Below are 21,450 nucleotides of genomic sequence, written 5' to 3'. Positions count from 1 at the left end.
GGGGGGAGAGAGAGAGCAAAAGAGAGGGGGGAGAGAGAGAGCAAAAGAGAGGGGGGAGAGAGAGAGCTAAAGAGAGGGGGGAGAGAGAGAGCAAAAGAGAGGGGGGGAGAGAGAGAGAGCAAAAGAGAGGGGGGGGAGAGAGAGAGAGCAAAAGAGAGGGGGGGAGAGAGAGAGAGAGCAAAAGAGAGGGGGGGAGAGAGAGAGCAAAAGAGAGGGGGGGGAGAGAGAGAGCAAAAGAGAGGGGGGGGGAGAGAGAGAGAGCAAAAGAGAGGGGGGGGGAGAGAGAGAGAGCAAAAGAGGGGGGGGGGGGGAGAGAGAGAGCAAAAGAGGGGGGGGGGAGAGAGAGAGCAAAAGAGAGGGGGGGGAGAGAGAGAGCAAAAGAGAGGGGGGGAGAGAGAGAGCAAAAGAGAGGGGGGGAGAGAGAGCAAACAGAGGGGGGAGAGAGAGAGCAAAAGAGAGGGGGGGAGAGAGAGAGCAAAAGAGAGGGGGGAGAGAGAGAGCAAAAGAGAGGGGGGAGGAGAGAGCAAAAGAGGGGGGGGAGAGAGAGAGAGCAAAAGAGAGGGGGGAGAGAGAGAGCAAAAGAGGGGGGAGAGAGAGAGCAAAAGAGAGGGGGGAGAGAGAGAGCAAAAGAGAGGGGGGAGAGAGAGAGCAAAAGAGAGGGGGGAGAGAGAGAGCAAAAGAGAGGGGGGAGAGAGAGAGCAAAAGAGAGGGGGGGAGAGAGAGAGCAAAAGAGAGGGGGGGAGAGAGAGAGCAAAAGAGAGGGGGGAGAGAGAGAGCAAAAGAGAGGGGGGGAGAGAGAGAGCAAAAGAGAGGGGGGAGAGAGAGAGCAAAAGAGAGGGGGGAGAGAGAGAGCAAAAGAGAGGGGGGAGAGAGAGAGCAAAAGAGAGGGGGGAGAGAGAGAGCAAAAGAGAGGGGGGGAGAGAGAGAGAGCAAAAGAGAGGGGAGAGAGAGAGAGCAAAAGAGAGGGGGGAGAGAGAGCAAAAGAGAGGGGGGAGAGAGAGCAAAAGAGAGGGGAGAGAGAGCAAAAGAGAGGGGGGGAGAGAGAGAGCAAAAGAGAGGGGGGAGAGAGAGAGAGAGCAAAAGAGAGGGGGAGAGAGAGAGCAAAAGAGAGGGGGAGAGAGAGAGAGCAAAAGAGAGGGGGAGAGAGCAAAAGAGAGGGGGGGAGAGAGAGAGCAAAAGAGAGGGGGAGAGAGAGAGAGCAAAAGAGAGGGGGGGAGAGAGAGAGCAAAAGAGAGGGGGGAGAGAGAGAGCAAAAGAGAGGGGAGAGAGAGAGAGCAAAGAGAGGGGGGAGAGAGAGCAAAAGAGAGGGGGGAGAGAGAGCAAAAGAGAGGGGAGAGAGAGCAAAAGAGAGGGGGGAGAGAGAGAGCAAAAGAGAGGGGGGAGAGAGAGAGCAAAAGAGAGGGGGGAGAGAGAGAGCAAAAGAGAGGGGGAGAGAGAGAGAGCAAAAGAGAGGGGGAGAGAGAGAGAGCAAAAGAGAGGGGGGGAGAGAGCAGATGAGGGTGGAAAAGAGAGAGAGAGAGCAAAAGAGGGGGGAGGAAACACAAGAGGGGGGAGAGAGAGCGCAAAATAAGGTTGAGAGACAGAACTCAAAAGAGAGGGGGGAGCGAGAGAGCGCAAATTAGAGGGGGGAAAGAGAGGGAGCAAGGGTTGGAACAGCGGTACTTAATAAATTGGCCCGTGTACACGGGCTTTAGGACTAGTCATTATATAAAAGGTATCGTACGCCCATCAGCTTAGCTTCGGATTCTAATTTCTATCACTGCCCACAAATGACACAACAACAGATGCTCCCTCCCTCCTCCATGACAAACACGTATGCACTGAACAAAGCGTTTCCGGGTCAGCTTTACCGGTTTCCGGTTGTCAGGCTCTCCACCTTTAATAATCCAGTTACTCTCCTCCTCTGCCACGCTTGCAGGACATCGCCTGTCATTCAACATCCGGGACACCGCTGGGTAAGTGGGAGCAAGTATACACCGGAGCTTAGACCGGGGGTCACCGGTTATGGTGCTGTGGGTAACAATACAGGGGAGACTGTCGCAGGTGCTTAGTGACGTCAGAGAGGCTTTGCTGAGATGGGGCGATTATGAGAGCTCCCATATCCATTGTGCCAAGTTTATACGATCTAGGCGGCTGTGGGGGCAATAGGGAATACACGAGCAGTTTGTATACGCCTGGCATGGGGTAATATGCTCGCATCTTTACTGGCCTCTGTGTTATTTGCTAACTGTGGTATCTGTTCATTCATACCAGCTAACGTCCATTTAGATGTAATTGCGGCTTTCATTGGTACTGTACAGATTGACATTCGCGATGTAGTATTCAAATATTTGAGAGATCCCTCATATAGGTGTTATATTTGTTCACTAGTTATGGAGATCTGCCTTGCACAGGCTCCAAGTAATTGCTAATTTATTAAAGAATTTAGGCCCCTGCAGCTTCTGGTCCCTATTACTTAGTAATTGTGAACGAAATACATGTTTTGATATTTCACGCATATAATCTATAGGTAGGGTTAATGTCACTATTTTTTTATGTGCACTGTATAGTTCTGAGATAGAAAACCTCTGTTGGTAGGTCTGTGCACAACCTATTCTGGGAAGTGTTTACTTTTAATTGCAGTGCAGTGTAATATCATTTTAAAAAAATGGTACTTTGTAGACCAGTATTTAAATTTTCGATTTGTTTTCCCTTCCCTTTTAAAAATCTGCTTGGCACAGTGGAAATCTTGGGTAATTTTAAAACAAATCTTTAAAAGTAACAAAAGTAGGTCAAAATGTTGTCAAACAGATTTTCTTATCAATTCCATACCAAAATGTGCTTAATGATATGTATGAATGTGCTATTGCCATGGCAACCCCAAACAGTGTTCATAAAAAAAAAAAAACTTGTCAAAGGCAACGAATGCAACACAACCTCAACAAAAGAAAATTGTGGGTAGGGTTAAGAAATGTTTATTATATTTTTTTTGTGAGTAAAGCAGGGATTTTATAACTCAATACACCTGGAAAATCCCCCAAAATTAGGACCCAGGACTAAAATGATCTGAACCATGTTTTCCTGCATTAACCAGCCAGCACCAACACGTCGTCATAAGTAACAGGAAAAGCAAGAGAGAAGTTATCCTTAATCTCCGGAACAATTTTTTTTTTTTTAAGCTTGGGTCAACGCTTATATGAACTTATGTTTACTTTCAATTTGTTTTTATTTTTTTGGGTGGGTATTTTACATGGGAACATGTTTTATTTTGTCATTTAAAGTGAAGGTAAACTTTGGTGAATGAAAGCCCGTTTTTTAAAAATACTATTAAAAACAGGGGCACTTTCATTCATCAAAGTTTACAAAGCAGCCGTTTTGTTAAAAAAAATTACCTTTTTTTTTCTTTTCACTGCTACAGCAGCTGCCCCCACATAGAGATCCTCTATTCACACGTCAGCAATGACTAATCCGGCTTCCTCCAATCACAGCATGGCCTCAGGCAATGACTACGCTGGGGGGAAAGCTGTGATTGGAGGAAGCAGGATTAGTCATTGCTGACGTGTGAATAGAGGATCTCTAAGTGGGGAAAGCTGCTGTAGCAGTGAAAAGAAAAGAAAAAAAAAAGGTAATTTTTTTTTTAAACAAAACGGCTGCTTTGTAAACGTTGATGAATGAAAGGTCCCCTGTTTTTAATAATATTTTTAAAATACATTCACCAAAGTTTACCTTCACTTTAAAGATACAGTGTATCTGTATATTGTACTGCTGCACCACAATAATAGCATTATTCTTGTGTTGTCATTTGCCATTTCAGCTGGTTACTGATGCTGGGGAGAGTGACCAGAAGAAGCTTGAGAATGTCGCAAGGTCTAGTAAATGAATCAAGGTGGTGGTCTTTCTTCTTTTTTTTGCTGCTAAGCTTGGGATGTGCCAAGGCCTCAGAAATAACCTTTGAGCTGCCGGATAATGCCAAGCAGTGTTTCTATGAGGACATTACTCAGGGAACCAAGTGTACACTGGAATTTCAGGTAAATTGTTATTTTCAGATTTACAATTAAAGAGAGAGGTCAAAAAAAAATTGTGCATTTCAATTTGAATTATAAACATTTTTGCAATAAATTGCTATTAGCAAAAATGCTTCTAGTAAAAGTAATTTGTTTTTCTGCAGTATACACATATCCTGTGAGGGTCTGTACACCAGTATTTAAACAAAACACCTTCTCAGAGAATCGGCAGTAGCTTGTATGACACAAATTAGATTTTCAGAAGCAATATACCACTGCCAGCCTTCTGAGAAGGTTTGGTGTTTGTATACTGGTGCACCGGCCTTCACAGGATGTGTGTGTGTATGCTGGAGAAAAACAGGAGTAACTTTTACTAAAAGCAGTTTTGCTAATGGAGGTATATTCCAAAAAATGCTTGTTATCTGTGCGTGGTATATGTTGTAATAAACTGCATTTGACTCTTGCGTTGCGCTGTTTGTTTACTCACTGTACCCATGCACATTTAAATTCTGGCCTCTCTATCCCTTTAATCAGTTTCTGTAATACTTCTCTGTATAACCTCCCATTTTTCTTTTTTTATCTATTCACTGATGCAAAAAACAGCTGAAATAGGCTGGCAAGCATGGTTTCTTTATTTGTTTAGTTATGATCCATTCATTTGTGCGAGACTGCATATGCTGATAGGTAAAACAAAATGCTTAGTTGAAATAAAGCAAATAGAAACACAATCCACAATGTTTTCACTAAGTTAGAAAGATTGCTGTGATTTTAGATATCAAATGATATATGATCTTAAAGGGATATGAAACCCACACTTTTTCTTTTGTGATTCAGATAGAGCATGCAATTTTAAACAACTTTCTAATTTAATTCTATTTTCTTTGTTCTCTTGGTATCTTTTGTTGAAGATCAGGGATGTATGCTTAGTAGCTGGTCCATTTCTGGAGCACTATATAGCATCAGTTTTGCAAGAATATTATTTATTTGCAAGAGCACTAGATGGCAGCACTATCTCCTGCCTTGTAGTGCTCCAGATTCCTACCTAGGTATCTCTTCACAGAATATCATGGGAACAAAACAAATTAGATGACTGAAGTAAATCGGACTTTTTTTTTTAAATGGTGTGCTCTGTCTGTGTCACAAATTACATTTTTGGGATTTCATATCCCTTTTAAATACTGCTCTTTAGCATTCTGAATATATCCAAGAAGAGAAAATACATAACAGTTTTGATTGGCTGTTAACCTTTATTTAAATGTAAATATTCAGGCTGACTTTTTTTTATTATTTTTAATCTCTAGTCGTTTCCTACTACAAGCGTAACTGCATGATATCACAGTAGTAACCTGGAGCTAAAGTAAATAACAGACCTGCAGTTGTAGTATATTTTCTTACAATATAGACTGTATTTAAACTCTTTATTTAAATGGATGAAGGAAATAATATAAAAAGTATAACATATAAAATGTTAGTCATAATAAGCAGAGCTCTACTTTATTTTCTGATATGTAAAGCTGTTCCATTATTCACAGGACAACAGTCATTATTCTGACCCTCTTGTGCCTTAGCCTTAAAGGATACAGGATATGTTAATCTCTGTGGCCTCCGCTAGTTTTTGCATACTCAAACTGCTGCGTTTCACCTAAAGTCTTTTTGTAACTATCACAGTGTAATTGCCTTGGTGCAACTACCAGTCTTATATTATAACTCATTATCGTTAAAGTGAATGTAAATTTTGATGCTAAAGTGTCCGTTTTTTAAAAAAATTCGATTAAAAGCAGGGGCACTTTAATTCATAAAAATTTACATTTCACTCGTGTTGTGAAAAAAAACTTACCTTTTAAACTTGACAGCCGATCCAGCTTCCTCTGGTCATCGCAAGCCATTTCTGACGTCAGAAATGATGGATAGGTCATCCTCCAATCACGGCTTTTCCCCGGTTGAATCAGTGTCTGCTTCAACGCCGTGATTGGAGGAAGCCAGATTCCTCATTTTAGACCTAGGAAGAGGCTTAGCGATGGGTGGAGGAAGCTGGATCGGCTGTTAAGATTAAAAGGTAAGTATTTTTTCACAACACGAGTGAAATGTAAATTTTGATGAATAAAGTGCCCCTGTTAATCAAATTTTTAAAAACTGGTCACTTTAGAATCAAAATTTACATTCACTTTAAATAAGTTCCTGACATTGCAGTAGAGCTTGCTACATTTTTTTTTTTTTTGATACACAATTGAATACAAAACATCGTTAACCATAGTTTGAGCATTAACATTTTTTACAATGTCCGTGTGATAAGTCTTTTTAAGTAAACTTTGGTAACCAGCTATTGCAATGTATAACTTTGTGTCCTTTGCCATATTAATAATAGTAATAGAATAATGTACCCAGCAGGTGGGTCTTTTATGTTTATCCACTTGAAACAGACAATAAACATGTCGTAGATACATAGTTGTCAAAACATACTTAAAATAAATAAACTATAACATAAGGTAAGTTGGTGAGTGTCTCCTGTCTCAGATATGTTTCATCTAATTTCTTGAGAATAATACACATTGCAAATTACAGAGCATAACTACAGAGTAAGAGTTGTATAGGAAAAATACATTGATGTGATCTTGCCTGCCTTAGCCATTCTTGTACTGTGGGAACTACTTTTGATTTCCAATATCTAGGAATTACCTGCTTAGCGCTATTTTACAGTATCAGTAATGTATTTTGTTGCGTTTTTGTAAGTTTGGGAATGGGTTTATGAAACAGAACAAACTTGATATTCATGGATATAATGTTATTGATTTGGGTTATTACTTGTGACCAAATAGGAGCCAACAGGGGACACAACCACCAAATATGTATTAGATTTCCCATTTCGCCACATCCTTTCCAGCATCTATCTGAAGCATTGGGATATATTAATTTCAATCTGTAGAGGGTTAAGTACCATCACATTAGTAGCTAGTTTCTAAGATGATTGTTGAGATGGAAGCTTTAGCAGTCCTTTGGAAAATCAAATTCCATTCTTTACTGGAAGGAGGAGAGAGTAAATCCTTCTCCAATTTATTGGTATATTGGGGTAATTTATTGGGTGGTGATGAGATTAAGATTTTATAAATTGAGGACATTTATCCTCTAATAGGGGACAGGCCGGAGCATAAAAATTCCAATGCTGTGCGTTGTCGGGTTATGTTTAATTTTATGAGGATGTGAGGAGAGGACGTGGCGCAGCTGTAGATATCTGAACCAGTGTAAAAATATTCCCTGACCATAGTCGAGTAATTCCTCTCTCTATTTTTTAAACAATTGCCCGCAAGTATCAGAAAATAGGGCATGGTATCTCTAAGGGTTGGTGTTGTCATATGTTTTGTACTGTTGCCAAAGGGTAGAGAAGTATCTAAAAAAAATGGGTTAAGTGGAGAAGGCAATGTGGAGAATTGTTGCTTAGAGCTAAGGATGTGAGCCCAGGTTTGGAAAACCTTATCTATTATTGGGTAAGTGTTTTTGGTTCTAGACCAAGTGTTTTTAGGTAGCCAACACAATGCTCCTGATTGAGGTATCTGCAGAATTTTATGTTCAAGTTGAACCCATTTTTTGAGTTGTGCACTGCAACACCGATCTACTATTCTTTGAAGAATCACTGCAGTTCTATATTTTGCTATACAGGGTACACCAAGGCCTCTGTTTCAGTTTGGGGTGATATAGGGTTGATTTTGCTACTCTAGGATGTTTGCCAGACCATACTTATCTATTTAGCATGTTTTGCAGATGTTAATGTATGTTTTGGCTAGTAGGATTGGGAGAGTGTGAAATACATATAGGATCCTAGTAAGAATCGTCATTTTTTACCGCTGAGATTCGTCCTAACCACGACAGTGATTTCTGGCTCCATCTGGCCAGTTCTATTTTGGTCTCAGATAATAGCTTGTCAAAATTATGTTTTTGGAGTGTTTTTACGGTCCAAAGATAAATATATACCCAGATATTTGATTTAGTCTTTTTGGATAGCTAATGAGTATTTTCTGTGTAGACATTGTAGGGTCCCTTGGTCTATCCCTAAACCCAAGTGTTCCGATTAAGAGCGATTGATAGTGAAGTTAGAGTAGAATCCATATCTAGTTAAAGCTTGCATAATTGAGGGGATTGTAGGGGGGAGGTGATAGAAAATAGGACATCATCTGCATATAGTGATATTTTGTATTGCTCATTATCGATGGGGAAACCCTTAATTTGGGGATCATTCCAAATATGCGAGGCTAATACTTCTATTACCAAGGCAAATAGTAACAGGGAGAGGGGACACCCCTGTCTTGTGCCATTTTGGATTAAGAATTTTGGGGAAAGTGAGTTGTTAAATTTGATGGATACCGAGGGGTCTGAGTATAATCAAAAATACGAATTAATATATAATTGGCTAAAACCGAATGAGTGTAGTGTATTTCTCAGGAAATGCCAGTCTAACCTGTCAAAGGCCTTTTCTGCATCCGTGGCCATAATTATCGCTTGGCTATGGGTTTGTTTTGCGTATTCAATGAGTTGTATGACTTTGTTGGTGTTATCTCGGGCTTCCCTTCCTGGAATGAAGCCAGTTTGGTTTAAGTGTAGTATTTGCGGTACAAATTTGATTCTTGTGGCCAGGAGCTTAGCAATACATTTTTAAAAATCTAGGTTTAGAAGTGAGATTAGACAATAGCTAGCTGGTTCCTCAGGGTTCTTACCTGGTTTGGGAAGGACTAGCTTGCTACATTTTTATTAAACCTATAACTAATTGTGTTTAAAATAGAAAATAATTCCTAAACACTATATTGTTGTGATAAAGTTGAAAAATGTATTCATTCACAAACATGGTTCAAAGAACAAAAAGCAGTGAGAAAATCCTCTTCCCCACAGAAAAAAATGCAGTTGTGTTTATAGTGGTCCTAGATCATCACACCACAAGGAATCATGTATGTGAGTTTATGTATATAAAATAGTCCAAAGTGTAGAACCACAACTGTAGTTCTTTGAAATGTTTCCTTTCTTTAACTCCTTTGCGACCGAGGACGTGTCAGGCACGTCCTACAAAAAAAAATACCCTTAAGGACCAAGGACATGCCTGACACGTCCTCTGGGGTTTAAAGCGCTGGAAGTGATCATGATTGCTTCCAGCCTCTTCCAGGGTATTGTAGTGATGCCTCAATATTGAGACATCACTGAAATACCTTTTTTAAACCACCAATGCAGAAAGGGCCACTCTGTGGCCCCCCCTGCATCGGCCATTGATTGTGCCGATCATTGGTGGATGGGAGCAGGGAGGCGGGTGGGTGGCCCATCAAGTGCTGGTTCTGGTTGCTGTGCACACAAGTGTGTGTGTTCACTTGCGACGGGGTGGATGGGGGGTGTGCGCGTGCCCGCGCCACATTTACTCATGACAAATTCAAGAATGCACATGAGGGAGAGGAAGGGGATATTAAATATTGGCCAATGGATCTGGGTGGAGCGTTTTGAGGGGGGGCAGCTACACTACAGAAACAACTTTATTCTTAATATAAAATTTAAAAAAACAACACTTTTTTGGGCAAACTGGGTACTGGCAGACAGCTGCCAGTACCCAAGATCGTGGCAGGTAGGTAGAGGGGGGAGGGTTAGAAAGCTGTATGGGGGGAATCAGGGAGGTTGGGGGCTTAGGGGGGATCCAACACTGCATAATCAATAAAAAAAAAAAAAAAATGCTTTTTATATTAGTACTGGCAGACTTTCTGCCAGTACTTAAGATGTCGGGACAATTGTGGGGTTGGGGAGGGAAGAGAGCTGTTTGGGAGAGATCAGGGGGCGGGATGTGTCAGGTTTGGAGGTTGATCTCTACACTAAAGCTAAAATTAACCCTACAAGCTACCAAATTTACCCTGTCACTGCTGGGCATAATATAAGTGTGGTGCACAGCGGCATTTAGCGGCCTTCTAATTACTAAAAAGCAATGCCAAAGCCATATGTCTGCTATTTCTGAACAAAGGGGTTCCCAGAGAAGTATTTACAACCATTTGTGCCATGATTGCACTAACTGTTTGTAAATAATTTCAGTGAGAAACCTAAAATTGTGAAAAAGCGATTTTTTTTTTTGATTTTTTTTTTAAAATTGATCGCATTTGGCGGTGAAATGGTGGCATGAAATATACCAAAATGGGCCTAGATCAATACTTTGGGTTGTCTACTACACTAAAGCTAAAATTAACCCTACAAGCTCCCTAATTAACCCCTTCACTGCTGGGCATAATACACGTGTGGTGAGCAGCGGCATTTAGCGGCCTTCTAATTACCAAAAAGCAATGCCAAAGCCATATAAGTCTGCTATTTCTGAACAAATGGGATCCCAGAGAAGCATTTACAAACATTTGTGCCATAATTGCACAAGCGGTTTGTAAATAATTTCAGTGAGAAACCTAAAGGTTTTTTTTTTTTTTTTTATTTGATCGCATTTGACGAAATGGTGGCATGAAATATACCAAAATGGGGCCAATACTTTGGGTTGTCTAGTAAAAAAGAATATATATACATGTGAAGGGTTATTCAGGGATTCCTGACAGATATCAGTGTTCCAATGTAACTACTGCTAATTTTGAAAAAAAAAATGGTTTGGAAGTGCTACTTGTATTACAGAGAAAAAACATGTATTTTTATAACGGTTTGTTATGCAAAACTGGGGAATGGGTAATAAAGGGATTATCTATCTTTTTAAACTACATAAATTCTGGTGTTGACTGTCCCTTTAAAGAAACGGGAAAATCATATGGAAATCTCCCCCCCCCCCCCCCCATTTACTTTGTTCATCAAATGTACATGTTTCTCTTGCTATCATTTGTTAAACATTGACACCTTTCAATGAAAGCATACCTAGGTAGGCTCAGGAGTGTGCACATGTCTTAAAGGGGCAGTAAACACGAAGATTTTTATATAAAAATGTTTAGTTATGAAACATCTTCATTATTTACTTTTCCCCTTTTCCATGTTATTTAGCTGTTAAAATTGAACTGTTTGTAATAATTTTCAGCATTTGAAATGTACCTACTGACTTCTCAAGGCCAACTCTGCAACATATCTTTCCTTTAATTGGCTTTAGTTAACAACTGCAAAACAGCATTTTAATGCTAACTTTGTCTGTGAACTAAAGACCAGATATGCCTCTCCAAATAATGCAACTGGTAGGTGGAGTTTAGCTATTGAAAACTATTGTATTTAAAAAGGATGTTAATTGGTTTTAAAAGTGTTTTGGATTGGGTAAATAGGTTATTTTTATAGCAACACAGAAATGTTTTTTGTAACTGCAAAATCTTTACTGCCCCATTGAGATTGAGCTCAAGACAGGTACATGCTTCTGAGCCTACCTAGATATGCTGTCATGTAAGCATACAACTCCAAGAGAAAGAGGCATATTTGATAATAGTAATTGTATGCTCTGTCTGAATCATAAAAGTTTGACTTCCATGGCCCTTTTTTAATAAAATGTGTTTTCTTTTACATTTTATGTGCGTTATGTATAGATGTGTAAATGGCAGGTCATTACAGTATTTCAGTATATTCTTGTTTCATCAGTATGTCTCACAGACCTGTGGTAGGAGTTGCTCATTAAAATTGTCGCGCTAAACACATTAATTGCACAATGACACGGACAACGCTGAGCTGGCAATTTGGATTTTATTCTGTTCATCGGCTGTTCAAAATGCACCAGTCAAACTGGTTACAGCAGATAGAACCAAATGTATTTGTTTAAACTTGAGCAAACATTTGTTTTAGTCTAGTTTTACTTCAAACATTCATATGCACAAGTGTTAATAAAAAAAAATGTAGAAATGTAATTTTATGAAAGCAAATACCTGTATCTTAATGTATTTTGCACACATACCATTGTTTGTTAGATGTTTATTTACTTAAAGGGACAGTAAACACCTTGTAATTACAAGATATTTGTGTTGCTATAGAATAACATATCAGCCATGTTTTTAAAATGGCTGATATGTCATTACCTGTCAAGCATAGAGGCAAATGTTGCAGTCCCAGCTGTCAGCTTAGACAGTGGGAGACACAACCAAGGGGGAAGAAGGCATCTGCCTTCATATGCTAATGGAGCACTGATCGTGCACCCTTACCATATGTAGCCAGATCGCGTTTTTTTTACAGAATGTGGCACTGTCTGCAATGATCTTCCATTGGTGCTGGTGGGCGGCGGGAGTCACAGATTTCCCTACACTACTAAAAAGGCTTTGGAAGGGGGAGGGATGGGTCCCTACACTACGGAAAAACATTGGTTGGGGGGGAGGCAAGACCCTACAATACAGAAAAAAAGTAATCTATTGGAGGTGGAGAGTGTGAGGGGGATCTCTACACTACAGGAGAAAAACAAATATATATATATATATATATATATATATATATATATATATATATATATATATATATATATATATATATATATATATATATACACACACTTTGTTATTGGCAGACTGCATACCAGTAACAAACATGGGGGGAACCGTTGGAGGGGGAGGATAAGAGAGTTATGGGGGGGGGAGATCAGGGAGGGTGAGGAGGTATCCCTACGCTACAGAAACTAAGAAATGGATATGTTGCAAATAAAGGGACTTTCAGTATGAAGTTTTTTTTTTTTTTTATACTTCATGGCTGAAAGTCCCCTCTATTTGTAGCACTGGTAAAAACCTGGTGTTTCAAAAACTCTAGGAATTACCATCACTTTAAAGCCAATATGAGACAGATATGTAACAGAGTTATATCCTTGAAGTCAGCGGGTGCATTTCAAGTTCTGAGAGTCAGAAATTGCTCTATTTTCATCTAAATTACATGAAAATAGCATAAAATAATGAAAATATATTCTATAGTTGTTTCATGGCACATAACTAAACATATCTAAAAAAAATCTCAAGATGTTTACTATCCCTTTTTAAGACGGTTTTATGTAAGATTTGACATCTCAATTTTTCAGTCTCTATGGTAGTAATATTCATTGGAAATGTTTCTAATTCAGTTGGAATTCTAAATATAGTCTATTGGCAGTAAGTGGGATATGCATTAAAAATACCCCTTCTAATGCAGTGTTGTTAACTGTCTTTATATACACAAGAACAAGCTTATAAGTTTTATACAGGAAAACTATTCCTTTTTTTTGTTTTGTTTTTCCTTAAAGGGCCACTAAACCCAAAATCTTTCTTTCATGATTCAGATAGAGAATATAAATTTAAACAACATTACAATTTACTTCCATAATTTATTTTGCTTCATTTTTTAAATATCCTTATTTGAAGAAAAAGCAATGCACATGGTGAGCCAATCACATGATGCTTCTATGTGCAGCAACCAATCAGCAGCTAGTGAGCATATCTAGATATGCTTTTAATCAAAGAATATCAAGAGAATAAAACAAATTAGATAATATAAGTAAATTAGAAAGATGTTTAAAATTGCATTCTCTTTCGAAATCATAAAAGAAAAAATGTGGCTGGAATGTCCCTTTAAGATTTCTAACCACAATGGTTGTTTAGGGTGTGCTAACAGACGTAATATACAATTATTGAGATTACACACTGGCATCAAAAGCAAATACTAATGCATTTTTCAGTTGAAACTACCCAAATACTTCCTTTTTTTTATATAAGCATTCGGCTTTTGACTTCATGGAACTTTGGTTTATGTGATAGCATCATAGAGAATTTCAGACCAGCTTAATTATTTAAAATACCTGTTTAGTTAGTGCAAGACTTGACATGTCTCAAGAGCTAAGAAACCACCATTTCAAAAGTTTATCTCTCTTATTAAAGATTATATACATGAATATAAATACCATCCCCACTACATGAAAATGTTTAGCTGGCTTCTAAAAATGTTATTCCCTGTATTAATTTACTATCTTATCTAATATCTTTACTAATTTTATCTTCAATGTTTGTTTCCCCTGTAAAATAACTTAGGTGGGTGTATTACCATATTGTACGTTTAAAAAAGTTTGTATTAACAAATAAAGAAATGAAAATGTTCAGGTCATTTGTTTCAAAACTCTAGTATAATTGTTTTCCTAGAGAGCAAGGTATTTTTTTGTATGAAAAAAAAGGTGTTTTTTTTTATACTTCTGAACAAACAAATGCATATAAGGTTAGGCCGCTTCAGTGTATCCGTTTTTATTCATTCCTGCTTTACAGCATTGTGATCTGTGAGCCGTTGGATGATTACTAACCTGGGTTGCAAGGTGGGAGGGGAGGTTTTCAGTACAAAGGAAAATTATAAGGTTATTAACAATTTATTGCTACTGTAAATTAGCGGTGACCCTCGAATAAGCTATTCAAGTTGAATGTGGCAGTTACATCATCCCAGACAGTTGTGACCGCTATGATTGACAAGCCTTTTTCTCACATGATTGGTTGCACATGAGCTGGGGATGTGATTGCTTTTACTTATGCAATGATAAATGCCAGGTGGATATGTTCTTGGCCGTCTGCAGTGGGCATAGTAATCACCTAGTAACATTACACAGAAATGCTGCTCATATTCATGATTGTGATGAAACATTTTCTGTTTTAAGGCCATTTAAAAGCAGGCTTTTTAGATTAAAGATACTTAATAAAAATAGTTTCCGTGAAAGGGGATTTTTTTTTTTTGTTAACTATCCCCTCAAGTGCATGCACATGGGAATTATGCCTTTTAGCTCACGTGTCTTGTGTAGAGTGAATGGTAGTTGGGAAAACAGAGTGCTGTGTTATTGAATTGTTAACAACAAGCCAGGGCTTCACAAATCATGGAAGCCACGGATCCCAGGCTTCTAATATTATAAATGAGTTTTGCATATGCATACACAACATACAAAACACCTTGCTTTTAAAATAATGTGCATGTAGATTCTCCATTTCACTTGCTCCTGAACTTGATAGCAATTTGACTAATCCTGCGTTATTGCAAAGTGTTCTACTTTATTCTGGTGGATAAGAAGATTGTGTTGAACCAATTACACTAAATAAATGTGATAAAAAGGATATATGCTTGATTCACTCTAAACATCAATCGAATACCATGTGATCTGAAAAAGAAAAAAACAATAGTGTTATACAAATAGTGTATAGTGTATAATAAATAAAAACATCAAATGTGCTGTAATCACACAGACTTGAGCTATTCAGCTCAAGTAACGGGCAGTCCTTAAAACAAAGCTGTCAGACTCAGCTCCCACACAATGTCTGGAGTAACTTGTTCCTAACAATGCAGTTATAGCTAAAAAAAAGAGGACATGTATAGCGTAACACTGTATTATTTAGAGCAGCTCTAATAGAATATTTGGCAAATTGTTTATAGTATCAATGAGACAAAGAAGCAGCAGCTGATGAATAAGGAATGAGATTGTCAGATGCATTGATGATAGGGTGATGAGAGAAGCAGTTTATTGGTTGGACATCAAAAATTGTAGAGTTGTAGTTATGTGACTTGTAAGTAAATGGCAAAGTTTGTGTTATATTCAAGGCAAACAAGATTTAAATGATCAGTGAAATGATCACAGTGCAGAGTTAATCATAGGCATATGGCTATTGACATGATGATAGCATTGTCAGCCATAAGAGGAGTGAGTATAGTAGATATAAGCGAGTAAAGAAGACCTCGATTATGTTGAAACTTACAAGACTTAATTAGAGAATCTTTGGAAACGTGGATAAGTTGACCATGAAAGAGTTGCATAAACGCAAAATAAATAAAGCATTTGGAGCAGATAGTTTCATCTTTTATTGCTAGATAGGTTAATATTGGGTGTTCTTTTTTTGTTAGGCGTGGTTATACGTGTAGTACAAGAATAATTTTGTACCAGTGTCCTTAATTTAAAACAAAACCCATAGTATAGTTTTAAGTTGTAAGTAGGGCTGCACAATTAATTGCATGATGCGATTAATCTCGATTTGAAATCGCGGGAGTATGCGATTTATAACCCCATCGCCTATGACGTACAAGAGGGCTCTGCTGCCGAGTAAATCTGTTTAAAAGCCCCAAGGCAGAACATGTGCAGTGGTCAGTGTACTTACTTTGTTAAATGGAAGACTGCAGAAGACACAAGTTAGTGTCATTCTGATCCCACAGACCTAGCGGCTTGCAAGCATACCTAGCTGTGGGAGTGCTGCTCCGTGCCTCGCGCATGCGCAGTGCAACCATAACATGGTGTGCAGCGGTAACATGGGGCTAACATTCAAGCATGACGCTGTGTCCGGGCAGTGTAGGAGCTACGCATAGAGATTAGAGTACCCGGGGAGCAACATTGATACTGGGTGTTAACTGCAACATCTCGGCTTACAGGTAATATGGAGCGCAGCAGTAACATGGGACGCAGGACAATGCTAGGATGGGTATGAGGGGCTATGTTTTGTGGTTTGCTGGCATCTCTTGGATCTGCAATTTAGCTAATTTTTAGCAAGAGGGTTTCTACTCACAAATCAGTCACTGCTCCAATGAGTTAACCTGTATTGTGTCTGAGACCTTTCAGATAGCATTGCCCCCTGGTACTGTACCCCCCCCCCATTTTGCCCCTTTGCTCGGAGACACCATTTTTACTGCAGACTGAGGCACAGGTAAGTAAAATATTTTGGTCCTGATAATGTTGCTTCTACAGCAAATATGAGAATACTGGTTTCTAAACTGCTACAGATCTTTATCCAGTACTCGTCTAATCCATTTCTGGACTTCCCTAGTTTTGAAAAGTTTTAGAACAAATATATTCCTGAGTTAACCATCTCTCTGTATTAATCTTTTGTTGACTCTGCTATAAAATATTTTAAAGTTCTATATTTTCTCTCATACTGAAAATGTATATATATACACTCCATTTTTTCTGTTACATTTACCACATAGAAATACTGCACTAACCTACACCCTCTTTGAATATAAAGTACTTTTACTTAATCTGCCATGCGTACAGGTATTTGAGAGTGTTTTGGTAATGACATGTGACTAGAGTAGGTAAGACATAAAGTTTTCCATGCTTCTGTATGTACTTTGCTAGGGCCTCTGTGGGAGAGCAGACTGTCAGGGGGACAGCAAGTAACACGCAGTGTAAGAACAACGTTGGCTGATGTTGCACAACTCTAAGTAACCTCTGATCACAAATTAACTGTAACACAACTGTAAAGTTTCAGAGAGCTGTGTCATGTAACAGACAGATGAATAAAGTTATTTTAAAAAAAAAATCACGATTAAAATCGCAATCGCGATATTTTATGGCCAAAATAGCGATATTCATTTTTTGCCCATATTGCACAGCGCTAGTTGTAAGGAAGATGGGATGGGCAAGGTGCATTCAATATAAAGAGACGCCTATATTGGAGTCCCAAAAATAATTTATGTAAATCTAGAGATTCCAGGCTACTGGAGTAGCTTTTAGTTTATTAAATGTTCACACATATTTTTTTTCTGTTATTGACTTCACTACAATACGCTGCATGCAACCTATCTATATTACAGTCCCCCATTCAAGTTTATCTGCATTTAAATTGAAACAGATTTCAAGCGAAATATCTTCTAGTATTTTATCTACTGCTACTACTTGTTACACCATAGCATAACTCGTACTGCATTCACTAAAGGTATTGACAGTGGTTTCTTTATTAAGGTGGCATTAATAACCTTGTAATTTATTAGAAGGCTTGAGAAAAGTAACTAACGTATCAATTATGCATAAAAATGTTCTGAATATATTAACACATTGTTTGTGGCATTCATTTTCAATGGCCAAATTCTACCACCACTTGCCTTATTTGGAGGAGCCAATCAGTACTTGGTCCTGGTGTAGATACGGCTAGCCACTGTCATTTCATTAGCAAACTGCATTGCTTTACATTATATTATCACCTTTGCTAAGACCAATTAGGGATAGATATGGGTTAGGCTTTTGAAATCCGCAGTGTTCATTTCCAGTTCTCAGTTTTGGAATTTTAGAATTTAAATTACAGGAAAAGGGGTAAAAACAACAAAAAAAATATATTGCAAAACATTTTGCATTGCATTAAACATTTGATATTATGATCTGTTTTATATCTGCCTTTTAAAAACTACATTTATATTCTGTAATTAGTTATTGGTTCGGATGGTAAATTAATGAGATTACTGATATTTTATGAAGCATGGAATGGTCTGTAAAGTAAAAAAATAAAGTGTCAAGAAAGCTTGGCTTTGCATGTGAATATTCACACTTGTCTGATTTCTGCAGGTGATCACCGGAGGTCATTATGACGTGGATTGTAGACTAGAAGACCCTGATGGTATTGTGTTATACAAGGAGATGAAAAAGCAGTATGACAGCTTCACCTTTACTGCATCTCGCAATGGAACATACAAATTCTGCTTCAGCAATGAGTTCTCAACTTTCACACACAAAACCGTCTACTTTGATTTCCAAGTCGGAGAGGATCCTCCACTTTTTCCAAATGAGAATCGGGCTACCGCTCTTACTCAGGTACAAACCTCTATTAAAAAGGAAGCTACCACTGAATTTTGGAGTTGGGAGATTCCTCACTTTTATATATATAAATAAATAAATAATACTGTCAGAAAAGAGAGGAACTCCAAACAGTTACATTTGTTCGTATTGTTTGTAGATCTTCTTTGCTGAGGCTACTTCAGGATTAGTGTTAAAGGGACAGTAGTGCTTTTGTGCATTTAAAAGGGATATTTGAAACATATGACAGTTTGTTTGTTTGTATTTTTAAATATGTATGTTCCTGTGCTGAAAAGTGTTTTTATGGTCTTATACATGTGTAGTTGCCAATGTTCATTCAATAGAGCTGAAAGGGGATATGTGCATATGCTATCCCACCAATCAGTGTGCACTACTTTTTTAGATTCAAAATAAACGGCTTTAACTTTTCATGGAAAACATTTTTTTAATATGTGGGTTTTTTTTTTACCGGGGGGGGGGGGGGCGCTATGTCCGTTATAAAATTAGTTTTTTCTTAAGATTTTAAATTTAAGCTTGAAGTCGGTTTTACTGACTCCAACTCCACGGTCCTGATATTTTGAGTATATTCTGAGAAGAGATATGTTTGTAATAGCAGTTTGTGAGTGCCAAATTCAAATCGCAGAGGGAGGCGTACATTGTTCTATGAATAAAGATTTGTGTAAAATCTCTGGGGGGGAAAAGAGGCAAATAAAATATATGAAAGTGATGCTTTCATTGTTATGGTGTAAATTGGTTTCGAATGTAAACTAATTTCTTTTCCTTTTTTATGTTTTTATAGATGGAATCTTCATGTGTTTCTATACATGAGGCGTTAAAGTCTGTAATGGACCACCAAACACACTTCCGTTTAAGGGAGGCTCAGGGCCGCAGTCGTGCAGAAGATCTGAATACTAGAGTGGCCTATTGGTCCGTAGGGGAGGCCATAATCCTTCTCGTTGTAAGCGTTGGACAAGTGTTTCTTCTCAAAAGCTTTTTCTCAGATAAAAGAACCACTACAACCCGTGTTGGATCCTAACCAATATTTTATAGGAAGTAACATGTTCATTATTACACTGTTTGCCCACCTGCAATTTTTTTTTCTCCATTTACCTATTGGTAAATGACTGTATATATTTGGTAAAGCTAGATTTTGCCTTTTAAACCACACAATAGACCACCCCTTTAAGTGAAAAATGAGTTTGTGAAAGGGGGATACATTTTTATTTGAAAGTTTGGGATTTTTTTTTTTGTTTGAGACTTGATTTCCATGTTAAACATTTAACTTTGATGTTAATATATTTTTTTTCTCAAATATGCTGAAGTCAACTCTTAAATAGGTGTGTATATTATAACAGTAATGGGAGCTATTTCCCTTATAGGAGAGCATATGTTGGGGTATGCAAATTCCAGCCAAAGGGTTTTGTTTTTTAACTTTTTTTTCCCTTTTTTTTTTTTTTTGTAAAAAGGACGGTGTTAAGAAAATGTTTATGGGTTAATGACAAGTTAGCTGCTTGACTTCGTTGCGAAGCTGCCACTGCTGGATTATTATAGCTGGAAATCTATAAATGTAGCTCCTACTGAACACTAGGCAAATTGATTTGAATTGTAAAATAAAATAGTTACAGCACGCTTCTCTTCATTTCTACAATATTTTTTCCTATTCATTGATATTTGAAAAACCTTTATCTTTCTGGAGAGTTTGCCTAACGTCTTCTGTTTTTCTAGTAAAAATCTGAATTGAGAATGAAAACACTTGCAGCTATATCTTGAGTATTTATTATGGGAGCAAAACTTAAAGGGACATGAAACCCACAATTTTTCTTTCATAAATCAGACGGAGCATGCTATTTTAAGCATTTTTCTTGGTATCTTTTGTTGAAAAACAGGGATGTAGGCTCTGGAACAGTATAAGGCAGCAGACTTGTAAGAATGTTCTATGTTTGCAAGAACACTAGATCGCAGCCTTATTTCCTACCATGGAGTGCCCCAGACACCTACCTAGGTATCTCTTCAACAAAGAATATCATGGGAACAAAGAAAATGTGATAAAATAATTAAATTGGAAACTTTTTTTAAAATTTGTATGCTCTATCTGAACCACAATAGAAACGTTTTGAGTTTCATATCCCTGTAAAGGTACATTAAACACATTGGTTTTGTGTAAATATTGTGCTTGGTCCCTTATTCCAAAGATTGACCAAAAAGCAAATTCTGTAAAGTAGCTTTTTATAATGCTGTAAATACTGCCTTTCGTTTGCAGCATTTGCCTGGTACAGAATGTTTTGCCTGTTTTGGAAGTGTGGGACAAAGCATCCTTTTTTTTTTACCCAAAGGCAAAATGTGTTTAATAGCTTCTTAAGCCATTTAATTCAATATTTTTAATTTAAAAGTAAATAATAAATAACATATATACTAAATATGTATTCTCCTGGTTAAAAATAAATGGCCGTACAGCTTCAAATTCTACCTTTTGACTAGTTTTTTACAATGATGGAAAGTGAAAAGCATCTTTTTACATCATATTATAATGAAGCTCTTCTGAGACAACCTTATTGCAGGGTGTATGTACTCATGAGATAAGTAATAATTTTAAAGTGAATATATTGATATATGAAAAGTAAATGTTTGTTGTTTTTTTTGTTTTGTTTTTTTTTACACTTTATGACTGCACACATGAAAATATAAAACCTTACCTGTAGAGTGGTTCCAAAAGCAGACCAGGAAAATATCAATATCTAAAATATTACAACAACATGGAATAAAATAAATGGAAAGATTATACTATTTGTCTTGTTTTTTTATTATTTAAATATTTTAGTGTGTGTGTATATGTGTATATGTGTATGTGTGTGTATATCTATATAGTGCCTATATATAATCTATTATTGCGCGGCACTATATTTACATAAGTTTATGCATTATCCTTGAGGCATAAAACCCCTAATTTTTAATATTTGAACAGTCTCAGGATTTTAATAACTTTTTGGCACTTTTAATATATTTTGTTTTTACCATTTCAGGCTGCCCAGG

At 37.7% G+C, this 21,450-nt stretch overlaps 1 protein-coding gene across 1 annotated transcript; it reads left to right on the top strand.

Moving 5' to 3' along the window:
* Positions 1-1,836: 1,836 nt before the first annotated feature.
* On the top strand, positions 1,837-21,199 carry TMED7 (transmembrane p24 trafficking protein 7). The gene is made up of 4 exons (XM_053701567.1): positions 1,837-1,955; positions 3,794-4,007; positions 18,193-18,438; positions 19,220-21,199. Exons 2-4 carry the CDS (start codon positions 3,804-3,806, stop codon positions 19,454-19,456), a joined length of 687 nt encoding a protein of 228 aa, XP_053557542.1. The 5' UTR covers positions 1,837-1,955; positions 3,794-3,803; the 3' UTR covers positions 19,457-21,199.
* The last annotated feature ends 251 nt before the right edge of the window (positions 21,200-21,450 follow it).

The sequence above is a fragment of the Bombina bombina genome, chromosome 2, assembly GCF_027579735.1.
Source record: "Bombina bombina isolate aBomBom1 chromosome 2, aBomBom1.pri, whole genome shotgun sequence".
Classification (NCBI taxonomy): Eukaryota; Metazoa; Chordata; class Amphibia; order Anura; family Bombinatoridae; genus Bombina; species Bombina bombina.
This window is presented reverse-complemented; position numbering and strand designations above follow the sequence as displayed.